This window comes from Manacus candei, unplaced genomic scaffold (assembly GCF_025592945.1).
Source record: "Manacus candei isolate 608988 ecotype Guabito, Panama unplaced genomic scaffold, ASM2559294v1 h1tg000008l, whole genome shotgun sequence".
NCBI lineage: Eukaryota > Metazoa > Chordata > Aves > Passeriformes > Pipridae > Manacus > Manacus candei.
Window position 1 is genome coordinate 12261364 of NW_026138056.1, and position 15690 is coordinate 12277053.

The 15690-nt window shown below is 44.6% G+C and overlaps 1 protein-coding gene across 8 annotated transcripts in view; it reads right to left on the reverse strand.

The window, feature by feature from the left end:
- KCTD1 (potassium channel tetramerization domain containing 1) overlaps positions 1–15690 on the reverse strand; it is a 101305-nt gene that overhangs the window by 53223 nt on the left and 32392 nt on the right. The window contains exon 1 of one of the 8 annotated variants that reach the window (XM_051775131.1): positions 15297–15647. The exons of 6 other annotated variants lie outside the window; for them this stretch is intronic. Coding sequence is in view for 1 of the 2 variants with exons in the window: in XM_051775062.1 (XP_051631022.1) it covers positions 13221–15065 (1845 nt within the window). In the remaining variant the exon portion in view is untranslated. One more of the 8 variants, XM_051775062.1, reaches the window with a different exon arrangement.

Sequence of the window (15690 nt, forward strand, 5' to 3'; positions counted from 1 at the left end):
GACAGCCCCATACGACCTTCCTTGCATGCATTCTATGTTAGAAAAGGGGATGTGCAGGCGAATCTGTAGGGTCATTTACAATAGGTCTGGAATGATGCACATCCAGCCCATCTCCACTGTAAATAAATTTTGCCTGGAGTAGAAATGGAGTGGAGGGAAACAAGAATGAATGACGAGAAGAAGCTCATATAGAATAAAATAAAATTGTCTGCTTCATTAAGAAATTATTAGAGCCAAGAAGCCATAAGTAAAAGTCAGTGGAGTGATACAAAGAAGATGGTAAAGCCAGGAGGATAGAGAAGCAAATTGCTATTTTTCACAATTAGTAAAAGACACAAAGAGTACAAATTTGGCCGTTAGTCTTGTTTTTCCACTTAAATTGGTACAGAAGCCTGCTGCTTTTAGATGACATCACATCCACAGCCCAGCAGACCATCCAGATAGCAAGTGTACCACTGGCAGAGCAAGCTTTCTCTTGTGGCTGTCAGCCTGTCCTGCCTGTCAGGAGCTCACCTCTGGGGCCAGAGCAGCTCTTCACCACCCAGGCTGCCAACAAGAGGGACAATCAGCGTGAGTTCTAGTGGCCTATATTGCAAGGATACTTGTCCACTAGGATCTAGACTGAGACTGCTAATTTTCTCACAAGTCACCAAAAAATGTACTTTAAGAACAGCTAACAACTTTCTCTTTTTACAGGTGGGCACTTCCCCCCCCCAGACCCTTCTTGGACTAGATCACTAGTGCAAGCAGAGTAACATCACGGTCATGTAGCCTGTATACTCTTTATTGCCTTTCATCAGCTGGTGCACTGTCCAACACTGTCACCTCCTATCTCTTGAAACACAGCTTCTTACTTTCATGGTACTGTCTTGCTGGCATACAGGCAGCACACTTGTTGCTCCAGGGAGGCTCTATGTTATGGTGGACACTTCTCATGTACTTTTTTTCCACAGTAAGACACAATTTTCAAGTCACAACAGGTATGACAATTTCTCCAAAGCACAATCCTACTGTTTCTACAACAGTGCTCAAAGCACCCTACCATTGCAAAAAAGCAGATATTGCTGATCAGATGAACACTTCCCCTTGAATAAGTTTCTTATAAAGTGCATAGCCATGTATTTTGATGTAGCTGCATATATAAAGCATGGAAGCAGACCCTGTAAATACTGATTTGAGTCTCCTACTCATGAAAATGCATAGGAAGAAACTTGACAGAAGAAAGATGTGAAGAGAGTCTGTATAGAAGTTTAAAATATATTTATTAAAAAAAAAGTGAAGTACAGTATGATAGCAGCTTAACTTCTTCTCAAGAATGGCTTGCGAAAAGCTAGCACCCAGCCATCTACCACCAGAACCAATGAGAAATTCCTGGCTGCTCAGAGCTATGACACTACGTTTTTTTCCTTAGGGAAAAAAGCGTTTTGATCAAGCACACCACCGAGGCATTTAAGGTTGTCATGTAACGTGAACTGACTATACAACAGAAATACAGGCATTAACATACACAGAATAGACTAGCATACACAAGCCATTTTGGATGCAGACAGCTATTCATGCAAATAATTCAACAACCCTACTATTCCACTAGGAAACAGAGTCAGATAAACATGGGAAAAAACCAAGACTTTCCAACTGTTTCCCCTCGACCATATGCACTTCCTACATGCCCTCCCACCACAGAGTGGAGCTGCTCTCTCTTGTTTGGCATCCAGGTGGGATGAAGCTGTCTTTGAAAGCAGGAACCCACTGGGATTCTTCTCAGGAATTTTATGAAGTATCTTAAAGATTAATAAAGTATATGACAAGCTTCTGCAGTGCTTTGATCAAAAATATGTTTTTGCAACTTCCTCAGTGAGTTTTAATACGATGTGAATGAGAAATTGATCCGGACACTTTAGTTTACAAGGAGTATTTCAAGTAGCTTCAGGAAACTACTTTATTGTCCATTAGGCATAAAACCAAACACAATGTTACAGGCCATTTTACCACTGTGCTGACAGGGGATTTCTTTCAGAATATGTACCCAGGAACCAATGACTACTCTGACACCAAACTCTACAGGAAATCACTGGTTTAAATGTCACATTTTTTAAAGTTAAGAAAAAAAACTTTAGATTTTAGTTCCCATAAGAGGCAATAATACAATGTACTTAATTTAAGTACTACTTATTTTTTTTAACTGACTCTAAAGTTGAAGAAAACTAAGACTTCCCTCCCTGCCCCTTTGCTGTTCTTTTATATTTTCCTCTAGCATTTCTAATTTAAAAAAAAAAAATGCACAGTTCTTCTTCGCCATCCCTCTGGTCTATCTTTTCCTTGATCAAATTTTGTTTCAGTGCAACTATTACATTTTTAATTTAGTATTAGGAGAGAAGGATTTCCCCCCTGCTAATTTTTTCCTCCAATTTCAGCCCATCTCCAAACAGAGACATTATTTCTTACTCCTTGAATCCATTAAACTAATCCAGCAGAAGCACACTGGTATACAAAATTAATCTGGTTCCCAAACAGATATGCTGCAACAAGATAGTTGATAAGGTTTTGTCACCCTGCCTTTCCTCTCCTCATTTTCCATTTCAACTTATTACTTCCATCTTTTTCTTCTCACAAAATTTCCATACTCTGCATCAAAATTCTGCTAACACAGCTATTCAACCCTTGCTTTCTGGCCTCCAGATAGGTTGGAAAGCTCATATCTGCTCTCCTACCCTCCTAAAAATAGGTAACCACTATTCCAGACCACTATCATTAATGGTAAAGAGAATAAAAGGTTTTCAGATTGGGGCTTTTTTGGAGCTTTTTGATTTTATAAAGATTAGGGAGGAGGGACAAAAAAAAAAAAAAAAGACATTTTAGTTTTTTCTTACAGCATTGGTTCCCTTTTTGGGAGGAAAGCCTGAGAAGACCTGCAGAGTCCTGAGTAGTGGGCTGGCAGCAGCAATGCCCATCATCCCCTTGGCAGGGCTGTGTGGTCACTGCTCAAGTGGCAGCGTTCCTTTGGTTGGAGCCTGAACCAACTCCCTACAGGAGAGATGGGGCCCCAGAGGACTCACCATGCCAGGCTGCTGCTGTGAGGGTTAGGGTAGTAGGCTAGCTGCTGCAGCTCTATTGCTGGAAACCTTTACAGAACAATGCCAGAACACCACCATACCAGAGCATTTTACAGCAACTAACACTGGTAAGATCATAAACTTGTAGCAAAAACAGTGTCCAGTGGAAGCAGTGTAGCACTTTACAGAAATAGAAATGCCTTAATAAGTTACAGTAGTCAGCCCAGCTGCCAAACACAGAAGGAGGAAAAGTGTGTTTTGCTGTTTTAGCAAAAATTTGGACATGGGTCTTGTGAAATCAAAAAAGAAAAAAAAATATTTATCAGCTATTATATTTTTTTCCTGGAAAGACACAGATTTGACCTGATGCTTTGGTACCTCTCAACAATCAAAACAACATACATGAACTTCTGAAAGTATCTGCTGCATGTTTTACATGACAGCAACAGTTAGTACAGTATCATTACCCTGTACTGCAAATCTAACATACTACTATATTCATGATCCCAAATATGTCCATTAGCACTTTGCAAGCTAATATACCATACTGAGAAAAACTGACTGGTTAAATTTCTACTTTAGCACAGGCTTAAGGAATCTTTTCTTAATGAATTACAAGAGTAAACTTTGAAGGGTTGAATTATCCTCCTCTGTACTATGGAGATAATTTTACCAGTTACAGAGTAGTCTAGTGCTGTCCATATACCAGTACAACATATCAGCAACTCAACTAATACTATATTGAGTCACCGTACATTTTACATGCAATACCCACTTTGACACATTTGTAGTTTCTAGTTACAATAAACTTGGTTTTCCATTGTTGGTTTTTTTTTTTAATTCCTTATTTTTGATACTTTTCAGTGCCTAAAACTGAAGGGAACAGCTTGTATCTAAAAGTACTTTCAGTGGAAACATTTGCACTCAAGTCCTACATAAAAGATACCAAAAAGACTCAGTATTTTACTTGAAACCAACTGACAAACACGGGTGCATGTCAAAAATAACACACTAAAAGTCCCCCAAAAAAGGTAACTTGCAAAGAGATAAAACCAGTAATAAGGTTGCTTTGGAAGTGTGTCAAATGCCCCAAATAGAAGGAAAAACTACAAAGTTCTGAAAGAACATTAAAGTTGTTTCTGCTTTTCAAAAATCAAACTGTAACTGTGTTACACATACTGCTTTAGATTGGCAGCAGCTTCAGAAAACTGATTTTGCAGCAGTTTGAGTCTGACACAAACCACGTTAGTCCCACTCTGCCTATTTTATTTTCAAATGGTACTTGTGCAAAAGAGCCAGATTCAAAGGCTGAGGGATTTTGCATTGCCATCCCTGCTAAGGAATATCACTTTTTAAAGTGTTTGTGCTGGGAGAAAAAAAAAAATCATATTCCTACTAACATCCATCAGTTCTAGAGAACCTAGTTTTCCTCACCTGGTTTCACGGACAACATAGCTTGCATGCATTATCCATTTTGCCTCAAAGAACAGTTCCTTTTCCACTCTCAAGTTTGCCAGTCACTGATCAGTGCGTGATTTCAGAGGAAGTGGTGGGTTTTTTCAGAGAAACTGTATTTTCAAAGGGATAATCAGCAAGATACCTACTTAAGGGTTACTGAATTAAGAGGCGCGACAAAGTATAAAATAGACTGAAAAGCTGAACAATTATTTCTGAACTGCTGATTAGCCAAACTCCACAAGCTTAGAGCATCCTCTTACTTTCCCCCAATCCCCTAAAAAGCATTTTAAAGAATTGAGCAGAGTTTCCAGAAACTAGTGTATTATGACAAGAAAGACACAGCATGTTTTCTAAACCCAAGATGGAAACTAATACCGATCAACTTGATAAAGGTTTACAAAAAGCATCACTTCCTGATCACCACAAACAGCCAGTACTGCTGTCATAGCTGAGATGAGGAGGAAGAGCTGAGATGAGGAGTCACAAGCATCCTTTATGACTAGCCAATGCTGCCAGTTATAAAATTATTAGAAACACTGGGAAACGCTCAAAAAGGCAACCAATTTAAGCATGTTTCCTCTTTATCTGAATTTCACACACCATTCGTACTACAGACACAGGATTCTGTTAGGACATCTGTGCTCCCATTTACACCTTCCAACTTGTCGACCCAGCTCTCAGTTACGTCCTCCTAATTTGGCATCAAAACTAGGTGGGTTAATTACAGCACTTCAGATGACTCACATACTTCGGAACCAGGCGACTTCAATACAAGGGAAGGAATTTATCAAGCGTGTCACAGGTAACAGCCAGCCCTTGTAAGAAGGGAGGAAGGAAGGAAGGAAGCTATTTAAGTCCACTTCACTTTCCTTGCTTCTCCTCTTTCCCCCATTTCAGGAACAAGAAGAAAATAGTCTCAACCCACACCAAGTAGAAATAAGGTGAGGAGGGCAATGTGAGCTGATTTCCCCTTCTCTTTTGTGCTAAACCCACACACCTGTGCTCACCACATGCTTCCGCTGCTGCTTCTCCAGGGGAGCCATAAGCCAGAGGATGCTCGGTAATTAACCACTGATGCTTTCCTATTGAGCCCAAGAGTTTCGGTGGTGTTCCCTCAGGTGCACTGCAGACACCTCATCCATGCAACAAGAGCTCACACCAGCAAGGCGAGGACAAGCTTCCCATCTGGTCACCCTGGATCAGTGTAAGAGCTCCGTATGATTATACTGGGCCTTAATAACTCAAAGTCAAAGCATCAGACACAGTATGCTGCCCTTACTGCAGGCCAGTCTCCCTCTGCCACTTTTGAAGCCTACTAGAAACATACAGAGAAGAAACAACACGGCAAAATAAGCAGCTATATATATATCGCTGTGGTGAGTAAAAGCTCAGGAGTAAGCTGAAGGGTGTTGAGAAATCAGTCTTGAAATTTTTCCAGAAATGTTTAATTTTAAATATACATAAATGGACACACATCACAAAAAAAAAAAAGGAGCTTAAAATAAAGCAGTATTTTAGAGGAGTCATTCACTTATGCATTACATTTCTGACAGACTGACACAGAAGTAGTAACAGCATACACAGGTGCCAACTTGCAAAGAAGCTTGAGAGCTGTGGCTCCATTAGAGCTACCAAGCATAAGAGTTTCAGCTACCCATCCTCTTCCTCCCTCCACTCCCCATATCGAAAAACAAACTAAAACAAATAATAGCATCATCAGATCTGGTCCCTGGGCACTTTAAGGAGGAGAGTGGGAAATGAAGTGCTGTGCTAGAAGTAAGTTCAGCTCAGAAATCACCCCAGCACTTCCATAAGACTTCTGGGATATGAAAACAGAAAGAAAGCCAAAATTCAGCTTCACACCTCGCCTCCTGTAAAGAGATTTCTGCCCTCCTCCCTTTGCACAGAAAAGTGCTCTAGCCTGTGATACCTGAACAGCACCTGCCAACCAACCTCCCTCCCACTGTGAGCTACCCCCACTACCAAAAAAGCTACACTCAAACCCCATCTCCTACCCCTTGGGGAAGGATCAGTTTCCTACAGCCGGTACCACTGTTTGAAGAGAACTGATTACCTCTTGCCAAAAGCTACACAATAATTCATTATCCAGACTACATGACCCATTTTAAGTACCAGAAACACCTCAGAACACTCAGGCTAGGACTTGAAGCAAATCAGAAGTACCAAGAAGGTACCAGTTCAGGAGTGTGCTACACAGAGCAGATGTGTCCTAAACATACAGTGAAAAAAGAAAATGTCTTCATACATGGGTGAAGTGAATAGAGTTTTAAAATTTCACTCCAATTCCATTCTATTAAAATGATCTGTCCTAGCTACAGAAGTATACAGATGCATACAACTGGTCACATATCAATTAACTAAGAATCTATTAGAAATGTATATATTGCATCTGTGCACTACAACTTTGAATACTTCCAATACTAGAAATTGCATTTACAAGACAAAGGCACTTGTCCTTATAGGGGATTAAGTCCTTAGTAAGTCTGAAGGTTTCCAGATCAACTAACTAAAACTGGCTCAGTGCAAAAGCATATGAATGTCTAAAAGCCCAGAAGAGCCACTTTTCCTTGTTGATAATCCCCAAAAAACAACCAGAACAGAATTCAATCGTATGTCTTCCAATGTTACTTTTAGATCAAGGTATTATGAGAAATTCCAATCCCTTCCTTATTACCCCCTTCAAAAGCCTAGAAGAGACTTAGAAAGCACTCCCTGGAAACATGATTATATATTTTTACTATCACAACACTAATAAATCTCCTCTACATCAGATAAAATGCAGTTACCAACACTTGTCCCTTGAATCCAAAATATGATAAAAAATTATCTTGCACATACATATTTGGCTACATGCCCTTAACAATTTCCTTCTGAAAAGAAGGGTGCATTTATTGCTTCAGAAACAGAAAAGCAAAATAATAAAAAAGAAGGACACAGGGGAAAAGATGAACAGAAGGACTTTGAAAGTGACTGAAAATCTACAACATCTCTAATTAGGTTCCAGCTTCCAACACAATAGTGGGGGTACCATGGTCTGTTATCAAGTTTATAGCCAAAGGCACAAGACAATACAACCCCACATTCAATTTAATTACAGCCTATGGCTTTTGCAGTACTGGTGTGTTTCAAAGGGTTTAAGCACTCATTTATTTCTACACCATACATGAAATAAGGCAGCTCTGTCATATAGACTCACCAATTAGACTGAACAGTTTCTGATCTCTTGCTCTCTAGAAGCAGAACAGTGGGCACTGGGAGATCTCTTACAGAATAATCACAGAAGACTTCTTATTTAAAAAAAAAACCAACAACAAAACAACCTCTCTGCTGCCTTTAAGCTTGTGCATTTTATCTTTCATGTGCACAGGGTAGTAATATAGTCATTTCACAATCTGTAGACTGTAAAAGAGTGTCAAAATATAGCAGCACTTCAATGATGCTGGTTTTGCTCTTAATTGTATTAAAAAGGTCATCTTTATTTGAGCTACACAAAGCTGATCACCTCTTCCATTTTTACCTTCCCTGAAGGCAGGACCATCAAGTTCTCCAACTAGTTCACATGATGCAACTAAATAAAAGCAGTCTAATTTCTAAAAAGTAAAAATATTTTGAAAATTAAAGTGATAGTAGAAGAAATCACCATCTGAAATAGTTACACAATTTATTACCTCCAACATATCATGTCAATGCAACCAAGAGGACCTACAAAGACAGTAGTGGACTTTTAAACTCTACAGCCACAATTTTAAGAGTGTGTATCAAAACACCATTCTTGGATCTTCTCTGAAATACTCTCCCAAGTCACCTTAAATCAACTCCCTCTCTAACAGCTGATTCAAAATGGACCAACTTCAGCCTAGGAAAGAAAAACCAGTTCCCTTCACTCCTTTCAGTGTAGGTACTGCCTCCAAAGCTGTATATGATATCATTAATATACAGCTTATATTATATACAGCTTATTATATATATACAGCTTATCTCTATTCTGCTTTTCTTGTACCCATCTTTGGAAAGATTCACATGCCTTCCAAGTCTCACGTTTGTTATGAGGAACACAGCCTGGGATATCCTTAAAAAGAATATATTCTTAAAAAGAAAAACTCTCTCTCTCTTCAACAATCTTTAGAAGCACTCAGTTACAAACAGCACTGACTTCCACCAAAGAGAGCAATAGCCATGATTCATAATTCATGTTTCACTATGGAGATTGACAAGAAAGCTATCTTTGGGGACCATACTTGACACCACTGCTACCCCATCCCCCTGCCTCCCAAGGATTTCAGAACAATTTTGATGACTATTGACTACAACAGGTCCCTTCTACAGTTAATCACTTTCCACATCTCTAACTTAGTATCAGATGCAAATCTCCTTACTTAAAACCCACAAGTACCAAAGTAACAAACAGTACCCTTCAGTAGTTACAGTTTCTTAAAATGTAGGTTAAAGGTCCCTTAACCCCCATGTTTTTAGGATTTTAAGCTCAGTACTTCTCTTAAAAAAAGACATCAAGAAAATCCTGGATTTTCTTGCAACCTGGGATAATCCATTAATCAAAGAGAGGGGCACTAAGTAGGCAGTAGGGCAGCCAGCACTAACCTCTGAAACCTGATCAACAGCAGTACTGCTACAAGAACTTACAAGGTATTTAGCAGTCATAAGTCTTAATAGCTACTGTACTTTAAGCCCTTAAGAGAGGGATATTGCTCCATGTATTACCCTTGCAGAAATAAAGCCTAGCATCCTAACACCACCATCCTAAGCATCCTTCCCTGAAGATGTCTGATGAGTTCTCCTGCCCAGTATACTGGGAAAGCACCTAGTGATGATTCTGGTTAGAGATATTTGTACAGAACGTCTTTTTTGTGGCCATTTAACAGAAGTGCAGGTTGTTCCCAGCTCAAAGATCAAGCAGAAGGATTCTTATCCACATCCAAAAACCAAGACTAAAAAGAGCTAGACTTACCAGCTACTTTTGATTTGTTCCCAGTTGTGCCTGCTGCCTACTCATATTCATCAGGTGCTACTGTTCTGCCTTTTGCAAAGAAGTCAGAACTAGGGTTCTGGTTCGGGTCAAAGTAAGCCCTTCAAAGAGAGTGTAAGGCAACAAAAAGACATGTGCCAGATCAAAGGAAAGCAAAAAGGGCAGCTCTGAATTTAAAGAAGGAGGAAAAAAAGCATTTAAGGATTTGCCAAAGCAGCCAAGAGAAACCCACAGGGCTCAGGTTTTAATAACCCAGTGTTTGGTAGATATCTTAATAACTGACAAACTCTTCGCAGGCAGCCCAGAGAAAACCAAACAAGTTAGAGAACCAACATAACCAAAGCATTTGAAAGTGACAGGCAACTCTCCTCCCTCATGGCAGAGGCCAAACTATTTTCCTTGACCTATTTTTGGGTATTACAACTGTAGTAAGTTCAGCATGTACCAGATCTGTAAATCCCCAAAGCTACCACCATACTGTAGCATCAAAAGTTAAAGCTTTAGCTATTGTTCATCTTTCAGCAACATGAGAGATGAACAACAGCCAAATTACATCCCTCTGTCATCAACTTGAACTAGTGTACTGCTGTCAGTGGCAGGAAAATTGCTACACTTAGAGCAAATAAAGATTGAAAAGAAAGTTGTGCCACGATGGCACAGTGCTGCATGCTTAAAATACACTATAAATGCTACTCTCAAAGCTGCAACCTAAAGCAATAGTTGCATTAAGATGAACATTTAATGTACTTTTCTCGAGCTCTGGAAGACGCTTCTACAAACCCAGTGTTGAAAAGACATTTTGGGGCTAAAACAAAAGATGGGAGCAACTACAAGAGAAAAACATAAAATTAACAGTCTTGCTCAGATAGCTAGTGCAAAGTGAGGACATCCCATTGAGTGCTTTTGTTTAACCTTTTCCATACCTTGCTTACTGCTATCAGTGCTATTGAAAAAATGCAAAAAATAAGCATGCAGTATAAACATGCTAAGAAACCTACATATCACACCATCACTTTTTCACTGGAGTATTGCACAAGTCCATGAGTGCAGCAGAATCTGTTCCCTGTAAGACTAATTAGAAAGACAACCAATAAACCACAAGCTTATGACCTTCATGTTTTTAAGGAATCAGTAATATTTGTTAACAGCGGAATTTAGTGTCATAGCACTTGATGAGATGTATTCAGTAAAAAGGCCTGGAAACTCTGTGTTTATAATTAAGCAATAATGATGAAGGCCAGGGAATTTCCTGGGGATTAATGACCAGTTTGGAGAGTCGATGGCTTGAGGCAATGCCTTGGGCCATTAACCCCAACCAGTCATTAATTCCCCCAGGAAATGCCCTGGACCTCGATTAGTGTAACTATTATAAAAGGTAGCTAGAGAGAAAAAGTTTAGCATTAACATTCTCCCAAGGAAATCCATTCCACAGCCAGTATTTTTTCATTTTGTCACATCCCAGAAGTGCATAAGTTAAAATTGACACAAGAAGAATCGGTGATTAAAAAAAAAAAAAAATAAAAAGAAACGCTTTTCTTTCTCCTGAAGATTTAAATTAATGAGTTTTGTACCAAAGGCAAGATTCAGCTACCAAAATGACTGGGCATCTTGTTTAGCTCATGTAATTGTGAAGGGAGGTGAACATTTCTGTGTAATTACTGAAAAAACCCCACACTGTGTAGTATCCTTGCCGATTGCTCATTTTCTTTCTTGATACACTTAAGAAAACAGCAGATGCCTGTGTAGTCTATTTTAGTTATTTCTCCCTTTCTCCCCATAGCCTGCCGCTAATGAGAATTACAGCTCCAAATGCTTCACGAAGGAAGCACACCTTTGCAACACACAGTACAGCAGCTGGATTTCTCCTCACCTAAGTTTTATTGCAAGTGTGAAGAGATTTGTGGACCAGGGTGGAGACTGAGTTCTCCAGTCTGATGGCTGAAAGCACCAAGACACCTCATTTAACAGGTTAAAGACATGCATGCTCCGTAACCATGGACTGACTGCATCAGAACTGCTCTGTCCAGTTCCCTCTTCCCCTTCCCATACGCACACGCGCTGCTGCTCCTAAAGAGCTAAACTATGCCTTAAGTTTCAAAATTACTTTCAAGGTCATTAAAAGCAAGGGAAAGAGGAGTCTAGGGTTAAATACAGCAAAGAGCATTAGCTTTTACCTGAAATAATGAGCTAGAACAAAAACATTATCTTCACATTATCAAGCCTCTAAGCCATCCACAGACACCAGATACACACAGCAGGAGATCAAGCTACAGTACTCCACTGAAGTGGTCCAAAAAAAGCCTCCCTGCCAGAAAGGAGAGGTCACAGGTATCTTAAAGAACACAGACGCTTATGCAGGCATTCGCTGGAAGCCCTGCTCTCCCCTCCCTCCCCCCACGCCGATTAGCCTTCAGGCTGGTTGATTAGCTGGCAAACTCTTTGAAAGGGTCAGTCTGTCCAGAACTGGTATTTCCACTTGGGAAACAGCTCAGGCATGTCATATACCTGTGCTTGCCCAGCGCCACGCTCTCCGGCTGACGGCTGCGATCCCTGTTATTACTTGACACAAGAATGTCAGAGAGGTTTTGTAATCATGTAAGGCAGCCAGCAGTAAAGTTCTTGCCTGAAACACGGTATTTTATGGGGCACAACGTAACTGCATACGCTTTGTAGATTTAGTTAGAACGACCTCCAAACTTCAAGCCAATTGCAGAGGTGCAGTGAATCTTTAATTGAAGTAATTTAGCTCCAGCGCTCAAACACCCAAGAGGAAAGTACTTTTGGGGGAGATGGGGGGGGGCAGGCACGAGCACGTGCTGGCACACAGCAGAGGGGGGTCCGCAAGGCACGCATTAAGGCACACCTCAACAGCGTTTTTGACAACACCGTTTTACCTCAATGAAACACACCTATTGAATTTGGGTGCGTTCCACAGTCAAGCTACACCTAAACCTGTTTAATTGTGCTCTTACTGTATATTTTGCCACTATGGTAACTAATGCAACTAAAGCCAATTTGCCTTTAAAAAAAAAAAAAGAAAAAAAAAAAAAGGAAGAGGATCACTGCCAGGAAACAGAGCTATTTTAAATAAACAAATACAAGATGAATGCAATTGCCATATTAACCCTCTTGTTAACTTCTGAAGTTTAAAATTACACCCTCATTACTAGTGTGTAATTGAGTATTCTCCCGGCTGTTTCCTGCATTTGAGGTTATTCAAATAGTTCATTAGCACATCAAGAACACCACACACACTAATGATACCTGATGCCCCTATCTACTATTCTGGCCCGACTTTCAGAACTCACATCTCCCGCAAAAAGAGAAATAAAAAAGGGAGGGAAAGAAAGAAAAAGGAGGGAAATGGGGAGCCCGCAGGGCTGAGCCGTCGGTGCTGCCGCCGAGGGAGAGCATGACAGCACCCAGGCACCACTCAAGCCCGACTCCCAGGCACGCAGTGAGTGGCCACCAGACCAGTGGCGGGGGGTGAGGGAATTGAGGGGCAAACAAGGTGGATAACTCGCATCTGGGCTCTTTGGGTGCCTGACGAGTGAGTGTGGCTCCAGGAGCCACCCCAGGCTGGCAGTGTGCATCGGTGCCCAGCCTTGGGGAAGAAAGGAGGGGGACAGTGCAGACTACGTGGGACAGGGTGAAGGGTTGCCACTTTTTTTTTTTTCTCCTTTCTTTTTTCTTTTTCCGATTACCTGTGTGGGGGAAACAATAGCAGGTGAAACTACTGTGGGTGAGGTGGTGCTTCTGTGCCCATTTGCTTCGGGGAGGAGGTGAGGCAAGGGGTCATGTTTCACTGAGACCACCACCACGGCGGGCGCAGTGGCGTCCAGGGGCTCAGCGGGGCGGCGGCAGAGTCTTTTGGGGGAGGCAGAGGGCCCGCATGCGTCACCGCCGGCCGCAGCCCCCGCTGGGAACACCGCCTCGTAGAGCGCCCGCTTGGCCGGGGCCACCGCGGCCGCTTCTGCTTTCACTGGCGCAGCATCACCATCTTTGGGCAGCACGTAAGGGTTGGCAGTGGGCGGCCGGGGCCGTGGTCCACCATTGAGGGCAGAAGGGGTGTAGCAGCCCCCGCCAGCGGGGTGGAGGAGGTGGTGGTGGTGGGGAGAGGGGTGGTGGTGGGGTGGCTGCAGTCCTCCCAGCTTGGTGCCAATGCCAGCAATACTGTTGAGAGTGGCAATGGAGACGGCACCAATGCAGTGGTTGGTGTAGGTCTTGGAAAGCTTGGCCGCCTTGGAGAGCATCTGCATGCGGGTACCCAGGAGGTTCTTCCCAATGGCCTTGTTCTCGTACCAGGTTATGTCACCCTCACTGCAGTGGTCCCGTGGGCGCTGGAAGAAGGCCTTGCAGAGGGGGTTGCGTTTGGAGAGGTACTTGACAAAGCTGGCATAGGGGCAGAACTCTGTGCCAGTCTCATACATGCGGGGCAGGTTCTCCTCATCGCTGCTCTCTGCCCGCTTCTTGCTCCATGAGGATGAGCGTGACTTGTGGTAGGGCCCCAGCGCCTTGAAGTAGACGAACTTGCGTCCGTCCTCATCCACAGCCAGCCCAAAGGAGTCCTCCTCCAGCTCCCGCTGGTTCTCCCGGCCCCGGGTGCAGAAGTACATGCAGGTCTCAAACCAGACCTTGTTGAGGAGCCCGAAGGGGCTCTGGGTGCTGAAGACGCTGCACGTGTAGAGCTTGCGGAGGTCGGCGCGGGTGATGGCCTGCTTCTGCACCACCGGCCCGGCGCCCTGCTCCTCCAGCTTGCGGATGACAGCAGCCAGGGTGAGGTTGGCGGCGCGGAGCTCGGGGTCCTTGGTGAGGTCGAGGGTGCGGCAGTAGGGCGGCTCGTTGAGGTAGCGGTTGAGGGAGCTGCGGATGCTGATGAGGGAGGACTTGGAGTAGAGCTGCCCGCTCTTGGAGCGCGCCTCGGCGTAGAAGGAGCGCAGGACCCGGCAGAGCGCCCCCTTGTCCATCGTCTCGAAGTCGGGGCTCTGCGCCTTCTCGCTCAGGTACTCGCGGAAGATGCGCACGGCGTAGCGGGTGGCCAGCCGCGTGTTCTCGCTCAGCCGCGCCCGCTCCGGCCGCTGCAGCAGTAGAGCCGCCTCCAGCTCCGCGTCCTCCGCCGCCCCCCCGGGGCCACCGCCGCCGCCGCCCCCCGGGGCAGCCGCCGCGGCGCCCCCCGGGGCAGCCCCGACGCCGCTGCTGCCGCCGCCCGGCGTACGGCCCGGGGCGGGCGGCAGCGGCTCCGTCTCCTCCTCGCCGTCCCACTCCAGACCCATCTCCTCTTCCTCCTCCTCCTCGTCCAGCAGCAGCCCCCCATCGGCTCCGTCCTCCTCCTCCTCGTCCCCCGTTATCTGCACCTCCTGGATCTCATCCTCCTCCTCGCCCTCCTCCTCCTCGCCGGCGCTGCAGTAGCGGTGCGGGCGGGGGGCGACGCCGCGGCCGGACGGCCGGTCCCCCGCATTGTTCCCGCCGCCTCCGCCGCGCCCGCCGCCCCCTCCGCCGCCGCCGCTCCACTCTCCGCCGCCGCCGCCGCTGCCAGGCATTCTCGCCATATTGCCGTCTCCCTGCCAGTCCTCGGGCAGGGCGCATGCGCTATATTGGACCGCAGCGCTGGAGCGCTTTTGTGTTTTAATGACCTTCAGCTACCGGGAGGCAAAGCCGGGCTCTTAAAGGGGCCGCGCTCCCAGTGGCGGCGGCGGGGAAGGGGCGGGAGGGGTTGGCATGGATGGGGAGGAGGCTGAGACGCGCTACGGGGGTACCGCGGGGAAGGGAGCGGTACTTACCGCGCCCGCCGCTCACCTCGGGTCCGTCCCGTCGAGCAGCGCTCACGGGCGCCGGGCGCGGCGGGGGAACCTCCGGGCAGGTGCGGCCCTGGCCGGAGGTCCCTCCGCCACCCCCGGCGCCCGTCCCACCTCCCCATTCCCGAAATAGAAAGCGCTCCGTGTGCGGAGCGGCTCTTTCATCAGGGATGGACCGCCACCGAGCAGCTGCGACGCCTCGCACCTCCTCATTCCACAGTAACTTAAAAACAAAATAGACCCCCCCCAAAAAAAACCAACCAAAAAATAAAACAAAACAAAAAAAAAAACCAAAAAAAAAACCAAACCGGAGAAACGAAACAAAACAAACAAAAATACCAAACACCCAAAAGACTCAGACTGTGCTTGTCCGCAGCAC